Source organism: Pelecanus crispus, chromosome Z, assembly GCF_030463565.1.
Source record: "Pelecanus crispus isolate bPelCri1 chromosome Z, bPelCri1.pri, whole genome shotgun sequence".
Classification (NCBI taxonomy): domain Eukaryota; kingdom Metazoa; phylum Chordata; class Aves; order Pelecaniformes; family Pelecanidae; genus Pelecanus; species Pelecanus crispus.
This window is the reverse complement of record NC_134676.1, coordinates 85,459,852-85,481,686: the sequence shown is the minus strand read 5'-3', so window position 1 is coordinate 85,481,686 and position 21,835 is coordinate 85,459,852. Positions and strand designations below refer to the sequence as shown.

General features: G+C 42.3%; 1 protein-coding gene across 2 annotated transcripts in view; it reads right to left on the bottom strand.

Moving 5' to 3' along the window:
- Positions 1 to 437: 437 nt before the first annotated feature.
- Positions 438 to 21,835, bottom strand: part of CAST (calpastatin) — a 53,412-nt gene continuing 32,014 nt past the window's right edge. The window contains exons 15-28 of one of the 2 annotated variants that reach the window (XM_075726026.1): positions 19,332 to 19,436; positions 18,958 to 19,059; positions 17,886 to 17,987; positions 16,755 to 16,838; positions 15,916 to 15,963; positions 15,647 to 15,742; positions 14,978 to 15,076; positions 13,468 to 13,569; positions 11,633 to 11,725; positions 10,205 to 10,258; positions 9,699 to 9,788; positions 3,893 to 3,972; positions 2,744 to 2,810; positions 438 to 1,683 (exon numbers count right to left, since the gene is read on the bottom strand). In XM_075726026.1, coding sequence (XP_075582141.1) covers positions 2,753 to 2,810; positions 3,893 to 3,972; positions 9,699 to 9,788; positions 10,205 to 10,258; positions 11,633 to 11,725; positions 13,468 to 13,569; positions 14,978 to 15,076; positions 15,647 to 15,742; positions 15,916 to 15,963; positions 16,755 to 16,838; positions 17,886 to 17,987; positions 18,958 to 19,059; positions 19,332 to 19,436 — 1,113 coding nt within the window. In that variant the 3' untranslated portion in view covers positions 438 to 1,683; positions 2,744 to 2,752. The remainder of the gene's footprint in view (positions 1,684 to 2,743; positions 2,811 to 3,892; positions 3,973 to 9,698; positions 9,789 to 10,204; positions 10,259 to 11,632; positions 11,726 to 13,467; positions 13,570 to 14,977; positions 15,077 to 15,646; positions 15,743 to 15,915; positions 15,964 to 16,754; positions 16,839 to 17,885; positions 17,988 to 18,957; positions 19,060 to 19,331; positions 19,437 to 21,835) is intronic. The other variant, XM_075726027.1, reaches the window with a different exon arrangement.

The window sequence follows — 21,835 nt, the reverse complement described above, 5'->3', positions numbered from 1 at the left end:
TTCATCTGTCACCTGAGAACAATTGTTAATCATTTGTCCACCGTGCATTTCAACAAAAATTCTAATGGCAATTTTTCAGCAAAACAATAATTTTGTTTCTGAAAATGCTTGTGCTCATGTCTGAATCTTTTGTCTGCTTCCCTATGCAACGGGAGTCCACAAGTTCAGTTTGGTCCTACTTAACTGTGATACAGCTTTGAAAACCAAAGAAAAGGGGAAAAAAAACATAGCTGCACATTGATCAGATTGTGAGGGCCTTCACGAAGCATCACTGACAGGTATTCTGCAAGGTTTTTTTTTAAACACATTCAGTTTTAATATGCCAATGTTTGGAGTTCTGAAATTATTTCTAGGGCTTCTTCTGTCTTATAATAGCTGTTCAGGTAACAGCAGTAATAAATGAAAGGTCATGAACAACGTAATGCATTCTTCAAAACTTTATTTAGTGTGACACAGGTTGTCGGTACAGACTGCGAAGTACAGTCAAAAGTCTAAATATCCCCAAGTTATATCTCCAGGCTGTCTCTGTCTGCAACGCTACGTACTAGAGTCTGATTTGGTATCAGTACAAATGTTGGTATGACCTTCCTCTGCAAGCTAATGGTGAAGCAGTACATGTGTAAGGATGTGCAAAAAGATGTTCTGCAGGTGATGAAGACAGAGGAAAACACAGGGAGGCACTGGGCACACCTCAGTGGCAACAGCCCTGTCTGCAGCAGACTTAGGAGAGGTGCCTACTCATGCCTGCTCTCTTGCAGAGCAGGTGAATATGACATTGTTCCTTGCAGCATTAACTTCTGCCCTATCTCTGCATTCCCTTCTGGAGTGCGAGGAACAGAAGCAAGGACCAGAAACAGTGCAAAATGAAATATAAAAAAGTCCGCCTGTTGACCTGAACTTCTCTTTCATCTCTGCTAAGGCTTTCTTCTTTATTTCCTCTTCTGTGATGGTAATGGTGTCATTGTTACACCAGGATTTGTATTTGTTCAGTCCAGGAGACTCCTGAAATTACGAGATAACAGTACAGATGCTATCGGGAAAAAAAAAAAAAACAAACTAAAATCCTTATCTGGTGCGTTTTTGTTGTTTTAACTACGGTTAAGGCAGCATCCAAAATACCTGGTTTGTTACTAGATGCACTTGATGAAGCAGTTAATCCCCAGTTTCTCATTCTTTAGCTACCCACAGCTTACCTATGGTTTCCTACCAGGAACCGGCTTGAGGAAAGACTGCACAGCCAGGCTGAGGATAACTAAAGCTCATTATATTCCAGAATACTTAATGCATCACGGCAACATTGAAAATGCTTGCACATACAAATTCTTCTGAGATTTACAGGCACTATGTGGAGATTATGTGCAAAAGTCTGCAGATTTTTTTTTTTTGGCATTGCTATTCATTTCTGAAATATATTTCTTGCAAATATAAAGCATTCTTTGCCTCTAAGAACTGAAGAAAATTACAAAAAAGTTGAAGTATCTCAGTATAATAAAATGAATGGCTAGGAAAAAAAAAAACACCTTAGTCGAGTACTGGGAAAAAAGAAAATATGAAAAAAGTTCAGCAACTATCACTGTAAAAAAACCACCCAGAATAACCACATGCTTTTTGCATCAGCTTTTGTTCTTCAGGAATAATTATCGACCAACAGAAAGAAGACGTTTTACATGATGCGCCAAGATCCTGGGGAGAAGAAAAAGAAACCAGAATTAGAGTGCTTATCTTCTTTAACTTGGAAAAGAAGTTCACCAAATAAATCTGTGAAGAATTATCGGAAGCATAAGTCTCTAGTAGCAGAAAGAAATCCAGGAAGACTTAATATCACAAGAGATTAGGTATTGTTTGAAAGTGATACTGCAGTCAGGGTAGCAGTCCACTGCAGATACGCAAAACCGATGCATCTTTGTCTTGCCCATTTGAAGTTGGTTGCCAAATCTTCACATGGGATTTCACTCCCTATCATTACTCGCACTCTCAAAGGACGCAGGACTGCCTCTGCTGCCAGAGGAGAGAGGCTCCTCTGCAGGTTCTTCCAAAAGCCAGGACTCAGACCCTCCTGGCTGGCACATGGGTGGACAGAGCCCAGCACTGGATGTGCCCTTGCCTCTCTCCTCCACACCCCAGGAAACCCTCCAGCCTGAAGTACTTGTATCCAACATCACATGAATACTTTACATGAATGCTTCCATGAACTAATGGTGATGATGAAAGATGCCAATTACTTATTCTTACGTTAAGCTAGGTGCAAAGAAGTACATGGTGGCAGTGGAACACAAGAGCAGAACACTGAAACCTGCTGTATCTGCCAGCTGAGCTGTGGGGCTTTTTATATCTGTTCTGGACGCTGTTCCAAAATTAGCCTGCTGCAGAAATAATGACCTAACCTCACTGTCCTAAAGATAAAAACAGCCAGTTGAGATGTGCTTGGTCTTCATTACTCTCTGAAAAGGTCTTACTAGGGAAGCAGTATGTCATGCCTTGGAATCCTTAGCTACATGAACCTGAAGGAATTTAGATACATGAATTAATTCTGGACAAACTGTACGGACAAAGGGTGTGGAAAAAAAGTAAGGCCTTTTTTGCCTAGGAACACTGAAGTTCGAACTCATTCCAAGTGTTGTGTCTAACAGTGTCTCTAACCATGTCTTGGTTCAGTTAAAAGACGGTCAAAAAAACTTAGCTTTAATATCGCTAGCAAGAGTTGTCTTTGGAATTGCAGAGAATAGAGAGGAAGAAATCTCACCCAACGATGTTAACGTTTAGCTTGTTTTCTGCTTCTCAGATTTGCTGCTGGAGGACTGTCCCTTTGCCTAAAGAGCAAGAGAAGCATGAGATAGTAAGAAAGTGTGAACTAAGCTGAAATCTGAAATAAAACAGCAACAGATACCCATCAGAAGTCACAGTTCAGACGTAAATATAATCTGCACTTGAAGTAGAGAAAGTTTAGCAACAGTACTGTACCTTCTGTTGTGTACATGTATTTTTATTTTTCCACCATCACTTTGTTTCAGCTAAAGAGGGCTGTGCCTGATCTCTTCATACCCTATTTCTCAACATCCTTTTACCCATGCTAGTGATCCTCTCACAACTCGGAACTTAAAAAAGACATCCTTCTGAAGAGAAGTTAAAGACTCCCCCCAGTTTTACATCAAAAATTTTAAGACACTTCTGTTGTTACACAAAAGGCATGCATGGCAAATTTTGTAATAGAGAAAAATCCCATCACATCCAGGCATCTACCTGCACATATCCTGTGAGAGAACAAAGTGATGGGAGAAGTTTCACCCTTACCTAAATCAATTTTCTGTATTTCTGGATGACAAAAGACAAGCAACACCTTTTTTTTTTTAAAAAAATATAGAAATAACGGCCTGCCTTTACCACCAGACTCATTCTGCATACTTATTTATGAATATAAGTAGGTTTCCATTCTTTTTTTCTAAATAAATTATGATAGTAACTTGAGAAAAGGACGTGCGGTTGAAGGAGTACATTCTAATCACTTTTAGAATGCTGTTATTCAAAACTGTCAAGAAAAGAGAGAAGTGAGGGGGATCCCAAGGCAGCTATAGGCATGTGAAGTGTGACTCTTAGATCAGCAAATACAGGTATGAGGAGCCTGCGGAGCATGCACTGAGCCCCCTGTAGAAGACCACACTCTCTCTGAAACAAACGTATTTTAGCCCTCATTTATTGAAAATTTCCCTTGAAATAGGTGCTTTTCTCCTACATACATGCTATGTACAAAAATGGATCAAGTTTGACCTATTGATGTAAAATTCTTCCCAAAGTAATATCCATGTAATATGAATCCAAAATCCAGTTGCCCATCTTTAACATTTATAGTGTATGGTAACCATGACTGTCTGTATTACAATATGTATGTTCCTACCGTTTTAGGGTCTTTGGGTTTTCCTTCATCCTTTGGGCTTGGTTTAGTGGTGATGGTTTCCTTTCCACTTTTGTCCTACACTCCAGAGAAAAAAAAATAATTACAGTTACAAACAGAAGAGAGAATTTATGGCTCATGCTTTGACATCTCCTATAACACATTATTTTATATGTGGTTGGTAAGGTGGGAGAGTGCTCAATGCAGGATGCATGCATGTAATTACTGCCCTTAGTCCACAACAAGCTGGAATCTGGAGCCTTGTTTAATACTGGGGAGACTGGGGCACCAGAAAGCATACACAGATAAAAAAGCCCTGCTCTGGACATGCTCCAGCACCTCTATGTTCTCATTCTACTGAGGGGCCCAAAACTGGACGCAGTATTCCAGGTGCAGCCTCGCCAGTGCCGAGTACAGGGGGTCAATCACCTCCCTGCTCCTGGTGGCCACACTATTCCTGACACAAGCCAGGATGCTGTTGGCCTTCTTGGCCACCTGGGCACACTGCTGGCTCATGTTCAGCCGGCTGTCGACCAGCACCCCCAGGTCCTTTTCAGCCAGACAGCTTTCCAGTCACTCTTCCCCAAGCCTGTAGTGTTGCCTGGGGTTGTTGTGACCCAAGTGCAGGACCCGGCACTTGGCCTGGTTGAACATCATACAGTTGGCCTCAGCCCATCGGTCCAGCCTGTCCAGGTCCCTCTGCAGGGCCATCCTACCCTCCAGCAGATCGACACTCCCACCCAGTTTGGTGTCATCTGCAAACTTACTGGGCACACTCAATCCCCTCATCCAGATCATTGATAAAGGTATTAAACAAGACTGGCCCCAATACTGAGCCCTGGGGAACAGCACTTGTGACCAGTCACCAACTGGACTGAACTCCATTCACCACAAGTCTCTGGGCTCAGCCACCCAGCCAGTTTTTTACCCAGCGAAGAGTACGCCTGTCCAAGCCGTGAGCTGCCAGCTTCCTAAGGTGGATGCTACGGGAGACGGTGTCAAAGGCTTTACTGAAGTCCAGGTAGATGACATGCACAGCCTTTCCTTCATGCACCAGGTGGGTCACCAGGTCATAGAAGGAGATCAGGTTGGTCAAGCAGGACCTGCCTTTCATGAACCTGTGCTGGCTGGGCCCGATCCCCTGGTTGACTTGCACGTGCCTGTTGAGTGTACTCAAGATGAACCACTCCATAATATTCCCTGGCTCTGAGGTCAGGCTGGCAGTCCTGTAGTTCCCCGGATCCTCCTTCTGGCCCTTCTTGCAGATGGGCGTCACATTGGCAAGCCTCCAGTCGTCGGGGACCTCCCCTGTTAACCAGGACTGCTGATAGATGATGGAGTGGCTTGGCAAGCTCCTCCGCCAGCTCCCTCAGTACTCTCGGGTGGATCCCATCCGGCCCCATAGACTTGTGAACATCCAGGTGAGGTAGCTGGTCATTAACTGCTTCCTCCTGGATTATGGGGCTTCATTCTGCTCTCCGTCCCTGTCTTCCAGCTCAGGGGGGTGAATACTCTGGGGATAACTGGTCTGGCTATTAAGAACAGAGGCAAAGAAGGCATTAAGTACCTCAGCCTTTTCCTCATCCTTGGTGACAATGTTCCCCACCACGTCCAATAAAGGACGGAGATTCTCCTTGGCTTTTTGTTGTTAATGTATTTGTAAAAACATGTTTTATTATCTTTCACAACAACGGCCAGATTGAGTTCTAGCTGGGCTTTTGCCTTTCTAATTTCCTCTCTGCATGACCTAATGAGATCCCTGTGCTCTTCTTGAGTTGCCGGCCCCTTCTTCCAAAGGTGGTGGACTCTCCTTTTTTCCCTGAGTCCCAGCAACAGCTCCCTGTTCAGCCAGGCCAGTCATCTTCCCCGCTGGTTGGTCTTACGGCATACAGGGACAGCCCACTCCTGCGCCCTTACGACTTCCTTCTTGAAGAACGCCCAGCCTTCCTGGACAGCTTTGTCCTTCAGGACTGCCTCCCAAGGGACTTTCCCAACCAGTGTTCTGAACAGGCCAAAGTCCGCCCTCCAGAAGTCCATGGTAGTGGTCTTGCTGGCCCTCCTCCTTGCATCACCAAGAATCGAAAACTCTATCATATCATGGTCGCTAAGTCCAAGGTGGCCTCCAACCATGACATCTCCCACGAGTCCTTCTCTGTTTGTAAACAGCAGGTCAAGTGAGGCACCTCCCCTGGTAGGCTCATTTACCAGCTGCGACAGGAAGTTATCTTCCACACACTCCAGGAACTTCCAAGACTGTTTCCTCTCTGCTGTGTTGTATTTTCAGCAGATGTCCGGCAAGTTGAAGTCCCCCATGAGAACAAGGGCTAGCATTGTGAGACTTCTGCCAGCTGCTTATAGAACGCTTCATCTACCTCTTCATCCTGGTTGGGTGGTCTATACCAGACTCCCAACAGGACGTCTGCCTTGTTGGCCTTCCCCCTTATCCTTACCCATAAGCACTCACCACTGTTGAGCTCTATAGAGTCAAAACACTCCCTAACAACACGAGCCACCCCCACTGCCTCTCCTTCCATGCCTATCTCTTCTGAAGAGCTTATAGCCATCCAGTGCAGCACTCCAGTCATGAGAGTCATCCCACCGTGTTTCTGTGATGGTGACTAAGTCATAGCTATCCTGCTGCACAAGGGCTTCCAGCTCCTCCTGTTTGTTGCCCATGCTGCGTGCATTGGTGTAGATGCACTTGAGCCGGGCTATCGATTTCACCCCCAGCGTTGCCATGTCACCCTTAGGCTCCCCTCTAGTGGGCCTGGTTATGTCCCCTTCCCACTTTGAACCTAGTCTAAAGCCCTCTCAATGAGTCCCGCCAACTCATGAGCAATAATCCTTTTCCCCTTTGGAGACAGCTGAACTCCATCTGCTGCCAGCAGGCCTGGTGCCATGTAAACCTCCCCATGATCAAAAAAAAACCAGAAGTCCACCGACGACACCAGCCTCTGAGCTACTTGTTACTCAGGTGAATTTTCCTATCCTTTTCAGCATTCTTCCCTGCCACTGACGGGATAGAGGAAAACACTACCTGTGCTCCTGATCCTGCAACCAATCGGCCCAGTGCCCTGAAGTCCCTTTGGATTGCTTTTGGACTTCTCTCCGCAATGTCATCACTGCCAACCTGCATAACCAGCAGTGGGTAGTAGCTGGAGGGCTGTACCAGATCAGGAAGTTTCTTAGTAACATCCCTAACCCGGGCCGCAGGGAAGCAGCAGACTTCCCTGTGGGATGGGTCTGGACGGCAGATTGGGCCCTCAGTTCCCCGCAGGAGGGAATCACCCACCACAATTACCCTCCTTTTTTTCTTAACAGGGGCAGTCGTAATCTGTGGGGTTGACTGACTGGCCCTCGGCAACCCCCTGGCTGGACCTTCACCTTCACCTACCTCCCCACTTGCCTGGCCCTCAACTTCCATGGCCCCATATCTGTTGTGTAAGGGCAACTGGGAAGGTGAGGGAGGCCGGGAGGAGATTCGCCTGCCATCCCGGGCAGGGACCTGTTTCCATTCCCCCGTCTCTTGGATCCCCTCCTCCTGCTTGCCGGCAAGAGGGCAGGGGATCCTCCGCTCCTTGTGGGGCCTCCGCCTGCTGCCCTGGCCCCAGGGACGGCAGGGTGCGGCTCCACCAGTCTATTTCCCTCTTGCACTCCCTGATACTCCTCAGCCTTTCCACCTCCTCCTTCAGCTCTGCCCCAGGCTGAGCAGATCATCTCCCTGGTCACACCGAAGACAGCTGTCATCTGTGCTGCCCTCCGGTACGAGCACAGGCTCAGGCACTCCCTGCAGCCGGAGACCTGGACAGCTGTGTGTTTATGTGAGAGCTCTGCCTGGGTCACCGCATTCTTTCTGGCAACGGCTTTCGGGCGAGTGGAAACCACAGCTGCTAGGTCCTCTCCTGGGAGGGCGATGACCACTGCCTGAGTTTCCCTGTAGAGCTAGGAGGGGGACTGCACCTTCCCCACATGCCCTGCCCGCACGAACTGCTGCGCCACGGCCTTCTGCCACGCCACGCCCTGCTTGCCAGTCCTGTTCGCCGCGCTTCCTGGGGGCTGCTTTTACAGGTGAGGTGGTTTGGCCGCCGTCTCTCCTGTCCCTGCCCACGCTGCATCAGAGCTGCCACCTGTCAGCAGCTCGCCCTTTCCCGCTCTTTCCCGCTCTAGGGGGGGCTGGGCTGCCCGCTCTCTCCCTGCGCTTTTGCCACCTTAGGAAGGGTGCCCTGGCACGAACCTCTGCTCCGGAGACCTTCGCCTCAGTGACTTCGTTGAAATGGCACCTACACCAGGTTTTAAACTGCTGCCATCGTTCCTGTCCCCACCCACGCTGAGTCAGAGCTGCCACATCTGATTTGAACCTCAGTTTCAAAGCTGCTGCTTCTAGGTCCGCCAGGAGAGGAACAAACACAGCATAAAATCACAGATAATCAACATTTTAAGTATGGACAAACTTATAATTCGCTCTTGGTAACTGGGTGCCTTGTAGTACAAGCTTAAGGAAGCTAATGCAGAATTTCACTTGGGAACTGGTGATGCTTTCCACAGCTGTGTCTGTCCAAGAGACTCCATTTTTGACTGCTAATACACTGGTTCAGTCAAAGAGCAAAGATCTTGTAAATTCAAGCTTCATGTTTTTCTTTCCCCTTGCAGGAAAAAGGCAAGGATGGGCTGGCAGGAGTCAGCAGCAGACAAGAAACAACAGGAACTGCTTTAACCAGCTGAGCACAAAAACTATTCATCATTCAAAAACCCGTGTACCATTCCCTCTGTCTGTAGGTGAGGGACCAGGGCACAGAACATGCCACACACAGGGTAAGAGAGCAAATGGCTAACAGGAGGGAGTTACTGGTTCTTAACTAGTTTGAGCACTGGTAGAAAACAAAAGAAGTCCATGATTTTTGCACAATATCCCACCAGCTGCCCTAGAGTGCCCTTGGGATCCTCTGCCAAGGAAGCATGTAAGGTGACTGTAGTGGCACGGCGGATGTCTCAAAGCCATACACAACCTCTCTCTCTGTCCGAGCTCAAGGTAACAAACGCCAGGTTAAGAGCAAGGAGAAAGCATGTCTGACAGTGATTCTTCTCACATGTGGACCAAATCTCAGTCCCCTTCTTCACACTCTTTTCCAGCACAACCATCCTTTCTCAAACACCACCCTCATGTTGGTGACTTCCAGATCTATGCAGCTTCCACTGCTACTTTATTTCATAGAGGCTTGCATGCGTAGCACTTAGCTGACAAATGCCTGTCAGACTTTTCCCAGCAGTGTTTAAGATGATTATATGACAAACACTCCATTTCTCATTACAAGACCTCTCCAGTCCATTCCTCCTTCATTTTTCTTGTCAGTTTTACTGTTTTCCCTAACACACCTAACTCGTTTCTACTCCTAGCACTTCTCTCTGCAAAACCTTCTTGATCTGTTTCTCAGTTCTAGCCTACAACTATTGCTAGGTAGCACACACAATCATTGAATAAAGATTTCTCTGCCTCTATACATTTTTTGAGCACTCTAATCTGTACAAAAACTGTTACCACCACTCTCTGCTCAACTCACTTCTCCAAGCCTGTCTTACCTCTCTAAAAGACCCTAAATACTACAAACCTTCCTTCTTCCAAATATTTAGTACACAGCAAGATGCATCAAATTTCCATTACAGTAGTAAGACAACCACTGCATCTGGACAGCCTCTTTTGGAAGATGCTACCTCTAAACCTAAACTGACCTACTGCACAGAAAAGTGAGGAACTTCCACAGAGTAGCGAAAAACTGTTTATTTTGCAAATTATTAGCAGAAAATGTCCTACCTTTGAGTGCTGTGGTGTGGCAGGAGCCTTTGCACAGGTATCGAAGTCACCTGATAGAGCATCAATAGCTGCAGAGTCATCCGTAGGCTTCTGCAATAATTTTCATATTGTAGTCACACAAGATGCAGTACTTCCCACAGTCAAATTAATGTTTCAGGAATTTATATCTACTTTAATTATCCCTTTCTCAAAAAAAAACATACCTGAGCTCTACACATGTATTAGAACAGAGGTGCCTATTTGAGGTTTCCAAGATACACGATTTCTTTGAATACTGGACCTGAACATTCACAGTGTAGTTGTGCATAAAAACTGTATTTATTGTGAAGAGTTACTCTTCACAAAAGTTTTACTGTCCACACTGTTACTATTACCTACTGCATTCAATAGCATTTATGAGAATTTGCAATTAATTGTGCCTTGAGCCTACAATGACACTACTTCAAAAAAAAGATCAGAGCACACAGCATGAAACTAACACAGAATAAAAATATCATAAATTTTACCTTTTGTTCTTTGCTTTTTGCACCATCCTTTGCTGTTGGCTTTACTGGTTTACCCTGGGGAAGAAGAAAGATTACGTCCTCATTTTGAACTCGTCAGATTAGTTTTAAGATACAAGTACTTACGTATGACGTTGGGAGTTTACAGATTACCAAGAAAGTGGAACCATTCTGAACTGATTTCTTTATTCCTCATATTCCTCATCCTGTTTATTCAAAGTCAGTTCACAATGTATTTTCAAGCTCTGTTACTTTGACTACATCTGAGATGTCATCTTTCTATCCTTGTAGTCTACTGGAAAAACAGCTTCCTGATCCAGAAAAGATCAAATCCAGCTCTGGAGCCCTCAGCACAAAAAGGACATGGACCTGTTGGAGCGGGTCCAGAGGAGGGACACCAAAATGATCCGAGGGCTGGAGCCCCTCTGCTGTGAGGCCAGGCTGAGAGAGTTGGGGTTGTTCAGCCTGGAGAAGAGAAGGCTGCGGGGAGACCTTAGTGCGGCCTTTCAGTGCTTAAAGGGGGCCTACAGGAAGGATGGGGACAATCTTTTTAGCAAGGCCTGTTGTGACAGGACAAGGAATAATGGATTTAAACTAAAGAAGAATAGATTTAGACTGGATATAGGGAAGAAATTTTGTACAGTGAGGGTGGTGAAGCACTGGCACAGGTTGCCCAGAGAGGCAGTGGAGGCCCCATCCCTGGCACCATCCCAGGCCAGGTTGGACGGGGCTGTGAGCACCCTGGGCTGGTTAAAGCTGTCCCTGCTCGCTGCAGGGGGTTGGGCTGGGTGGCCTCTAAAGGTCCCTTCCAGCCCAAGGCATTCTATGATTCTATGATTCTAAATCACTGTCAGAGCAGTCACTTGCTCCAGTGACTGGCATTTTCACAGGGCTTTAGGTATACCACCAGCGTTAATACCTGTATATACACTTTGTCCCCAAACTTGGAACAAAACTACTTGGAATGAACAAGTGTTATTACCCACAGTTTGCGAGTATCTCCTGTTTAAAAAGAGACTATAAATCCAAGCTGTTTCAAAGGAGACACCCTACTTTTTCACCTAGTTTTCTGGAGCACCTAAAACACTGAGCCAGTGTAACTGGAATCTATACTGCTAAATCTCCAGGACGTTGATTACTACTGGGTGGTTCAAAGTGATTTATTTGTTTCTATTACCTGATTTTAAAAAAGAAGAAAAAACCCTTTTTTTTTTTTTTTTTTTTTTAATTAAATGCATGCAAGGATATACAGAGCTACTCTAAGTATAGGATATTTACATGTTTAACCCTAATACAGTACACACACTTACTCACTTACTCAGCTTCCCTGTTCTCCCTGTAATTCCAAAGAGGACAGACTGGCTCATATGCACAAATTTCTGGTGTTGCAATAAGACAGCTAAATTAAAAACTAACAAAGCTTTTCCTTACCTGCTCGCCTGACTCCAGAAGTTTTCGATAGTCAGGTGGGATAGTATCATCTCTTTCTCCAAGTTTGTCTCTGTGTTCAGATTTAGCCTTTTCCTGAAAGCATTTAATTTTTTAACAGCTTCAATACTTATGTTAGAAACATTAGCAAACAGTAAGTCAGAGTGCTCATTAAACTTACGACACCTGCCTTTTTAGAATTTAAAATTTCAAAACTACCAGAAAAAGAACCCATATATTTATTTCACTATGAAGTATGTTTCATGCCTGGAAGTTCTACATTTACTAGCTCTCAACAAGTGTAGACATTTAATATGCTAAACATACACATAAACAGCAGCACCCCAACATAAAAAAAACTGTTATGTCAACTTTTAGTTCTGCTTTTCAACAATATGACTAACAGGAGTCATTCCACACTGCTGCATCGAATCTCATCCATGCACTGTAGCTTTAACACAAAACTGATGTTCTTGCAACGTCTTAAGATGTGAATGCATCTGAGTACCTTTAGCAAAACCCAGGGCACTTACCCACCTCACACCTGAACTGATCAGGAGTGGCCTACATTTCTCATCAGACTTAGGAGCCAGAGTCGTCAGTTTCAAATCTAACACCACTAGAAAGCAGAGCACCACAAGCTCCTGAAAACTGCATCAGAGGCAAGCATTCCTTCCACTATGTTTATTTTTCAATTTATGTTGCTTTGATTTCTGGCAAACATGCTAGAAACATGCCAAATACAACACCTGCTTTAGATACAAGTAGGTTTTTAAGCATACTGTTGAAGAATATTTTTGTATTTATTAAAGCAGACATTTTAAGGAACTCTTCTTTTTGAAATTTTTTCATCCAGTATAAGCATTTTCCATGCCTTTATAAAGAACAACACATGAAAAAAGCTGGGCTCCTACAGCTCCCCTGAAGCAAAAGAGCTGCTGAGATCTCACACATGAAGCGATCACTCCCTTGCTGTGGCAAGGGGCAATGCTACCCAGACTGTATAAACCTGTTCCTAAAGCAGACAACAACCTCTGCACTGGAGCCTGGTCTAGGATTAGAAATCTCCCTCTAGATTCCAGCCTAAATTTATTCATGGGCAGCTTATGGTGTTCTTTTCCCCCAGTAATGTCCTTTACCTTAAGTATTTCAGGTTACAATTTACTATTACTACTACCACCACTATGTAGAAATGCATCTGATTTTCTTACTAGCAGAAAGGTCTTTCAATATATACAATTATATGAAGAACGACTGAATGAAGACAAAATGAGCAGAAAGAAGCAAGTTAAAAAATGGGACTGATTAAATGAACATGTCTGTTGATGAATTTGGTATTTGTGGGGTTATGAAAGTCAGTTTGACAAAAAGAACGCCACAAAATTAGTTTTAGAAACAGAGGCCAGAGAAGACACCTGAAAGAATACTTAGAATAATGACAATAAAAAGCACTGAAATAAAACTATTGAAAATTTCCTGTAATATTTCAACACTTACCTCCCAGTGGCTAGAGTACATTAACTACGCCAACATTTTTCACAAAAAACACAAGCAATCCAGCTGATTGAATAGTGCATGCTTAGAAGCAAAAGTATTTAAGTGAACTGCTCGATATGCCTACATGTAGGACAACATAAGAGTATGCTGGTTTTTTGTAACAACCTTACTCCTACAGCTGAAAATCACATGCCATGTACTCCTACACTCGTAGGAATCTAAGAAATATTACCGTATACCATTTAAAAAAAAAAAGTCTAAGAAATACGGCATCTCCGTTTTTTGCGGTTTTTTTGGTGTCCCTCTCCCAACTGCCGAAGTTTCAGAATGTCTTTTTTTACCTTTACTTTATCCACAACCGGTTTGTTTTCATCAGGGTCGGGTTCCCTCTGTCCCAGGGAATCGGACAGGAGATCCAAGGCTTCATCCATCTCTTTTCCTCCCTAACAAAGTATAAACACATTTGTGAATGCAAATCAGCTGTAAAAGTAATTTAATTCATCAAGCTAATATAAGTACTGACTAATGAACTGTCAACTCCAGTGAACAACGAACAATCATCTCTCCCTTTGTAATTACAATGTAGTGCAATAGCTGGGGAAAAGAATGACAGAATATTCAGACCTACAGAAAACATAATTTCAAGAAGGGGTTATGGAATTTATTTTAATCGCTTTTTTTGTTACACATAAGCCTAGCTGATCTAATGAGAACAGTTCTATGAAAAGACTGTTTTTTGGTAATTCCCATTCATTTTGCAAACATCATTATCACTGCAGATTAGCTGCTAAGGAAGTGTCAATCTGAATTAAAACTTATTAACATTTTATGTTCACAGTATGTATGGTCTTTTGCTAATTCACACATTCAAACACTGGTCAGAACCGCCCCCCCCTTAAAACCAACTAAAACCCAGGTATATTCCCCTTTCAAATTAGGCTGGAAACACTAGAGGGAGCTCCCACTGCACGTTATCAAAATGGAGACAGAGGAGGCACGCAACACTACCACTAAATGCAACAAAGGGAAGTTCTGTATTAAAATGAGGCCATAGCGCTGTCTGTCCCTCCATTAACCTTGAACTCATCCTTTTATAGGTTTAACAGATGACTTTGCCACTATGGTAATGACTACACTATTATTATTTTAAATGTTCTCATCACCTAACCAGGAAAAGAGAGGTGTGGTTCAGCCGAAGGCCCAAGCCTAAAAATGAAACCATTTGCACATAGGTAACTACACGTATCGACCCCAGAAAGGAAATGCACACATCCTCTGATGTGCTCAGTAACCCTGGGGGAATCAACACAGGACTGGGCACCTCCTTTTCCAAGCGCAGGTGAGGAGGTTTCAAAGGCAGGCTGAAATACGACGGCGAGCGAAAACGCAGACAAAACGGGCAGACTAGTCTTTACAGTCAGATGAACATGAAGTGTCCTGAAGTGTCCAGAAACTCACAGCTTTTTTTCCCAGAGGAAACATTTTCTTTCCCCCCAATAGCCAGTATTAGCAATAAATTATTTAATTTTGCAACAGTCTATATTAGTAACACTGGCTGGATCATGCTCCCATCTCTCTTCGTAAGTCAGTTCTCAGTTTGAGATAGACTAGAACAGAATAGAATAGAGTATTTCAGTTGGAAGGGACCTGCAATGATCATCTAGTCCAACTGCCTGACCACTTCAGGGCTGACCAAAAGTTAAAGCATGTTATTAAGGACATTGACCCAATGCCTCTTAAACACTGACAGGCTTGGGGCATTGACCCAAGGTTGCCTGTTCCAGGGTTTGACAACCGTCTTGGTAAAGAAATGCAGATCCTAGATAAGGATCTACAGAAGAGATTGCTTACTGAGGTAGAAGCTGGAGGAGCTGCCGAGTGCACTGAAGAAACTGTAGCAGCAGAGATAACTTCCGAGGAATCTGCAGGTTTTTTACCCTCCTTGGTTTTCTGAAACAAGACTCAGCATCATTACTAACACAGAGGACTAAGAGAAAAATATGCATCAAATTCCACACATCTAAAATGCAATGCCCATACAGTTTATTTCTAGGACTTTATTTTTCTTAGAACCTCTACTTAGATTGAAACCCCTTCCTAAGAAGCACTGTGCAACTGTTTTGCAGCTCGGTTTGTTCACATTCAGTCTTCCATCTCGACTACTGGGTTAAACCCTGGCATAGCTTAACTCAGAGGCAGGTTTTACGTGACTTCAGAGGCGCTAAGATTTCATCAAGCCCATCTATATTCCTAAGTAACACTTTCAGAAGTTCCAGCTGCAAAGCATTATTTATGCAAGCAACTGGTAAAAAGATGAGACAACTAACTTACCTATTTCTTTCTAATTATTCAAGTCCTTCTCTCTCTTCTATTAATTTATTGCAAAGAATATTTAAAATTTTTATTTACTGGATTTTATTTAAGAAAGTTTACATAAACTTTAAAGGAAACAAATAAAATATCAAGATTATTGAAACAATTTGAAAATAAAACAGGTTTTCAGAAATCAAATATACTCACCTTTATTACAGTTGGTGTAGGTAATGGGGCAGATGGGGATGGAGAACAGGAAAATCCTTCTGTCAAACCCTCTAAAAGATCATTTTCACTCATAGGCTGTCATCAAAAAGAAATAAAAAAACAAGAGGCTCCTAAGCCTTTTCATCTATTAGAAAGTGAGCAGGTAACACAGCCTATCTCTGTTTTTAAACTGAAGACTAGGAAACCTTACTGACATTTGAGCAAGTAATTAATAAATTAAACATTCATCTGAATAGTCACTTTTTTACCTGGGACTTTTCTTCAGGTTTTGGTAAGAGTGTTTTTCCATCTTTATCCTACAAAAGAAAAAGCCCATTGTATTAAACCAAGCAGTCCTTAAATGACCATGCAATACAAGTACTCCAAGAGCATTCACTGAACAACAGATAGCATTACACAAGGAAATGATCTAACTAGTAACCTCTAGCATCTACTGCCGTTACTCAAGGAATCATTTAAAAAATCCAGGTCCTGTAACTTAGAAACATCTGAGTGCCGAAACGAGATTCAGTGTGTAGGACTCTGAGCTTCCCTACTTTGTGTTTCAGTTTCCATGGAAGTAGCACAATTAGTGAATAAAATCCCAATTTCCAGAAGGGTAACAATATTCCTGGACGCAGAGTCCAGAAAGGCCGTATCTCTTCACACCAGCAGCTGTTGCAGGTGCAAATCTTGGCTATACCTAAGCAACCCATTTATGGCAAATGAGTCGCATGGTGATGTTTGTAAAAATAGCACCTTGAAGCACTGGGTTTTTTAACAGATTTGATCAATCACAATTTATTAAGCTCTAAAATACAAAAAGCTAATGAAAGACTCCAGTGCACTAATCTCAGCCAAAATTATTCATGTGTAGGTACTTGCATCTAAACCACTTCTGTGCCTATGCAGGCATCTTATGATAGATGTCAGATACTCAGGAACTACAAACCGGAACTTTTATATACTATAAAAATGGCTGAACTAAACTATAAAAATGGCTGACCTAAACATCAACATTTCAAAATGAAATGGAGTTCCAGTTTCATCCATATATTCTGAGGAATGAAAGGAAAGTAAGATTTAAACAGCACATTAAATAAATTACTTTTGCTTCTGTTAATCTGTACTCTGGAGGAATTGTTTCTTCATCTTCACCCAGTTTTTTGCGTTCTTCCTGTTTGGTTCTCTCCTGCGAATGCAAAATAAAAGTAATATTAATAAAACCAAATAACTACATCCCAACAGACATGCCTATGAGCAAGCTTTCAGTGTCTTCAGTCTACTGATCCAAATTAGTCTTTCAATCCAACTACCAGACAAAAATCTCATGCAAATTAAAAAAAACCCCTTTTCTCTTGAGAAAGCCTTCATTTCTCTGCCTGTTTCTTTCTGTGTATATCAGAAGTACCTCTGCCTATTTCAATGAAGATCAACAGAGTTAAGTAAATAGACAAGCATGGACCAATAACAAAATAGCATTATACCTCTGAGTCTTAATTCTTGTCTTTTTTTGAAATCCACTCAACAGCTACATGGGCTGCATGCAAAGGAAGGCTGAACAGAGAAATCAGTCGCCGACCTCAAAAAGGACTATCCACCCATACAAGTTATGTTGGAAGATGATGACTAAGAAAAGGTAGTAAAGCAAACTTTCAGAACTTTCGTGTGATAGAGTCCCAGCCCAACAGAAGAGCTGCCCTCTATTTTTGGCTCCAGTCAACACCATCTGGCCCATGGTTTGGGGTGACAAATAGGAGCATTCAGACTGTGACTATGAACAGCATTCCCTTAGACAGAATACACACATACCAGTGCCTTACTTAAAGCTCCCTGTTAAAATAACAAGATCAGTGAAAAAAACGTTTTATGTATCATTCCTAATTTAAACAATTCCTCATAAAGTTGTTTCCTTTTGAAAAAGGACCATAATCTATGCTGCCTCTGATGTGCATGTTAATTTTGCTTTGGTTCAGCAGTAAGACACTAAGCAAATGCAGTTTTCAGGAGCTGAGGGAACTACTGTGCTGTAATAGGCAAAAATGATTAAGAAAATGTACTCAGTGTGTTGAAATCCTACTGGTACTTCCTAAGCAGAACACAACTGGCTTCACAAGTAAATTTCCTTTTTAAAAAAACTGAAAATATTATCTCTAAATTGTTTCTAGACTGAGGAAATGCAGCAACACTGAAGATAGTTACATCAAGTCGATTTTTTGAGGTCTGATTGTTTCTCTACCTTAACTTTGTCCACAGCAGGTTTATTTTCATCTGGATCAGGCTCCCTCTTTCCTAGGCTACTGGACAAGGCTTCCAGCGCTTCATCTGCCACATGACCAACCTGTAAGGGTATCGATACAGTAAAAAACAATTCTTAGCTTGGAGTTCAGCTGCAGCTGAAGAAACCTGTTCATATACTACCACCACCAGCCACACAGTACTTAAGGTAAAAATTGAGAAGTAAAAAAAACTCTAATGCTTCTCTCCCTGATTGTCTTCACATACTTGAGATCTGCTGAGTTCAAAGCATAAGGAAACTTTGACAGGTGTTGCTCTGTAAACAGGCTTCTCCCTTCAGAAGACTTACTCACAGCTAAAATGTTACACATGGGTTTTTTTTGTTTGTTTTGTTTTTTTTAATAGAAGCATATATATTCTGAGAAGAGATGCAAGAATGTCCGCCATTAATTCAATCTTCCAAAATATTCAGTAGGACAGTTATGGGTTTTTTGTAGAATTTGTCTTTTCCTGCAGTACGTATTAAGCTGACGAAGAGCATTCCTTTTAGAGCATTACGAGCTAGAGTAGACCACAAGAAGTGTCAGTTTGACTTCCCCTATTAAGAAGGTCACTGACCTTCCCCGTTCAGTTTGTGCTTGACTTGATTTTTTTGGAAAGCACTTAGCCTTTGTGGCTTACCTCTACAGAGGAAGAATATGCAATACTGAAATATTGATGACCCTGCTCACTGCAGGGGGGTTGGGCTAGATGACCTCTACAGGTCCCTTCCAACCCAAAGCATTCTATGATTCAGGCTGCCCAGAGAGGTGGTGGAGTCACCATCCCTGGAAGCGTGCAAAAAACAGGTAAATGTGGCACTCTGGGACATGGTTTAGTCTAGTCTACCCTTGATTGGTTTAGCGTGGACTTGGTAGTGTAGGTTAATGGTTGGACTGGATGATCTTAAAGGTCTTTTCCAACCTAAATGATTCTATGATTCTGTGATTCTAAATAAGCATCTTGACAATATGCTATACCACTGCATAAATGATGTTCTGAGTTTTGCTTTAGCTCCAGCTAAGACTACTCACTGAGGACACAGCTGACGGAGCTGAAGACTGCACAGTGCAAGCTGTGGCATGAGGAACTACTTCATCCTTAGTAGTTTTTGCAGACACAGGATCTGAAGGCTTCTGAAACAAAACAGTTACACTGCATCTTACTCAAAATGTACCTGTTAAGTGGCTTTTTTTTAATACAATACAAAAAAGAAAGAAAAGTCTAAATTTAAAGGTAGAAGCCACTCAATTAAGGACTAAGTGCAAGTATTCCATGTTCCACTGAAGGCAACGGGGAGAAAAACAGTAACAGAAGAAAGTTTTTTTTTTGTGGAAAGAACAGTAGCATTATCTAGTGTTAGCAAAACTATCAATGTCAGCATCTTCAGTGAACTAGAAAGACATACTTTGGATGTGCTGCTGGGCTTCGATGGTTTGGATTGTACTGCAGGCTGTGCAGGGCAGGCAAAGTCTTTTGAAAATTCATCAGCAAGATCAGATTCACTCAAAGGCTGCAAAAAAGACATATGTGGTACAGGTGACTCACAGCCTGTTTTTAGTTTATTTTTTCAAGAATTATATTTTAACTACTCAGAAAGCAGTGAAACTTTTGTAGCCTACACCAAAATAACCTTTCATATTTATGTGCGACAAAACAGCATGAATTTTGCAGTACATAAAATTAAGAAAACCACTTTTCAGAATGAGTCAGTTGCTTTGTTATCAAAAGTCAGTATAATGTAGAGAACATTATGTTCCATACTGTTTACAGTGCTACTGAAAAGGAAAATGCAACCTCTTCATTAGAAAAAAAAAAAGAATGCTAATATTTACTAGATAGTATTTACTATAACAGCATTATATTATTATAATACTTCAAATATAAATTACATATAGGTAGCGGAAAGCAGTAGCGGAAAGCAGTACCATCAGATTATGATTCTCCTATTTTAATTTTTTTTCCTGTTTTCCAGAAGAAGTAGAGTTCCCTCAGAGGCTGTGTCAGCTGGAAGTTCTCTCAGCTTGTGCACTGACTGCTGACACTGAGTGGTTTTCACTGCACATGTTTTAGGGAAAAGTGAATAAACTGCAGTTTTAGTTCCCTACTGTGTAATCTACTACAATCTGTTGATACTACATGATCTAGTACTATGTGATCTACATACTTCAGTGATCTATTACTAATGCTCCTGGGATCCTTCAAACTACTGTTTACATCTAAATGTTTAAATCTTTCCTAGTAGTGATTGCCATTCACTTGCTACATGGAACTTAATTGGTTAGGGTCATTTGGTCAAATTCCTAATATGTAAAATGACATTTCTTAAGGAGAGTCTCTTATTTTCCCTCCAACTTTCCTTCCTTTGTCGATCAGTGCCCCTAAGTCTTTGTAAAATGTCTTATCATGTAAATCAAAAAGCATTTAGGCAATAACAACTTTTTTCACAAAACTAATACCACTGCATGTGCTTAAGGGTATGCAGAATGGAGGCCCAAAGTAATAGAAGTCCTAGTTGAAATCATGAAGGAAGAAGAACTTTCCATTCACCAGGATTTAAGGAAAAACTGTAAGTGACTGAAGGTTTTTCAGCTATTGACATAACTTTTTTGTTTTGCTGGTTTTGGTTTCACAGATTTAAAATACTGATGGTACCACAGAAATACTGGTGAACACACCTTGCTCAAAACTGCCTTCTTCAAACTATAAATAGTGAAGTAGTGCTGAGAAAAATACCGTAACATATGACTTCAATACCCCTGTGATTCATTTAGACGGCAATTGTTCAACTATATTTGCGTCTCTGCCAGGGGTGGAAGAGCACAGAAATACTTCTTCTTCTACTAACCACTTAATTCTTTTGGCATAAGACCTTATGATTCTCAGCTCATCTTCTGCTTTTGTTTTGTACTTAGCTTTAGTCAAACTATGAACGAACCTCCCTTAACTCATGCCATGATCCTCTTCTGGAGCTTTTCTTTTTTTTTGTGTGACACCTCTTTTGTGCTCCCTGTGAAATAGGAAAGCTTGTCTCCTAAGATTAGCATCTGGTTCCCTCAGAGCATAGCTGTTCTTTTTTCCTTACAACATGCTTGGCAGGCGCTCCTTCTGTGCAGCTCTCATACATCACCCACTCAAGACGACTGCATGTCTAAGACCTGACACGACAATTTATAGAGATGTAAAGTCTTTTCATCACTGCCTTTTTATTCTTCCATATTTCCAGCTTGAATAATACAAATGACTTCACATTTCTGCTAAAAAGACACAGTGTCATTCTTGCTCAGATTGGACCTGACCTTCACACCTGGTTCAGAAGAACGGAGGTTACCTGTACTTTTCCAATTTCAGCAGCACCCCTCAACTCACAGTATTTCCAAAGTGAAACCCTCTGTTTTTTCAGTGTACAGTTCCTTTGTTTTTTCTCAGTTTCGCTTTCTTCCTGTGCATTTTCAATTAACCTTATGTAACTTCCTCTTTCAGTCTTTTTAATCTATCTTGCACTTTCTAGGCCACGGTGGACACTTTTTGCAAAGTCCAAGTTGTTCTTTGTGATTAGGACAACGCCCACGACAGCTTTTCCCTTCTTTCCAGTCATGTTCCTTTGTATTTGATGACTAATGAAAGGAAACTATCAAGAAAACAAAATATTTTCCTGCCTCGCCTCTCTCTGTCTTTCAACAGCTCCAACAGACTTCCACAGAATACCTCACAGTAACTCCCCACACAGCTTTTCTTTGTGTCAGCAGCCATTTCTGTAACTCTATCCTATCTTTGTAATCTGTAAATCTTTTTCTTACCATGAGCTCTTCACTCACAGCCGGTGAATTTCAGGAAAACCAACTTTCACTTGACACTTCAGATCAGCAGGTTTTGTGCAAGGAAGTAAGCACACAAGCAGACCAAGAGACT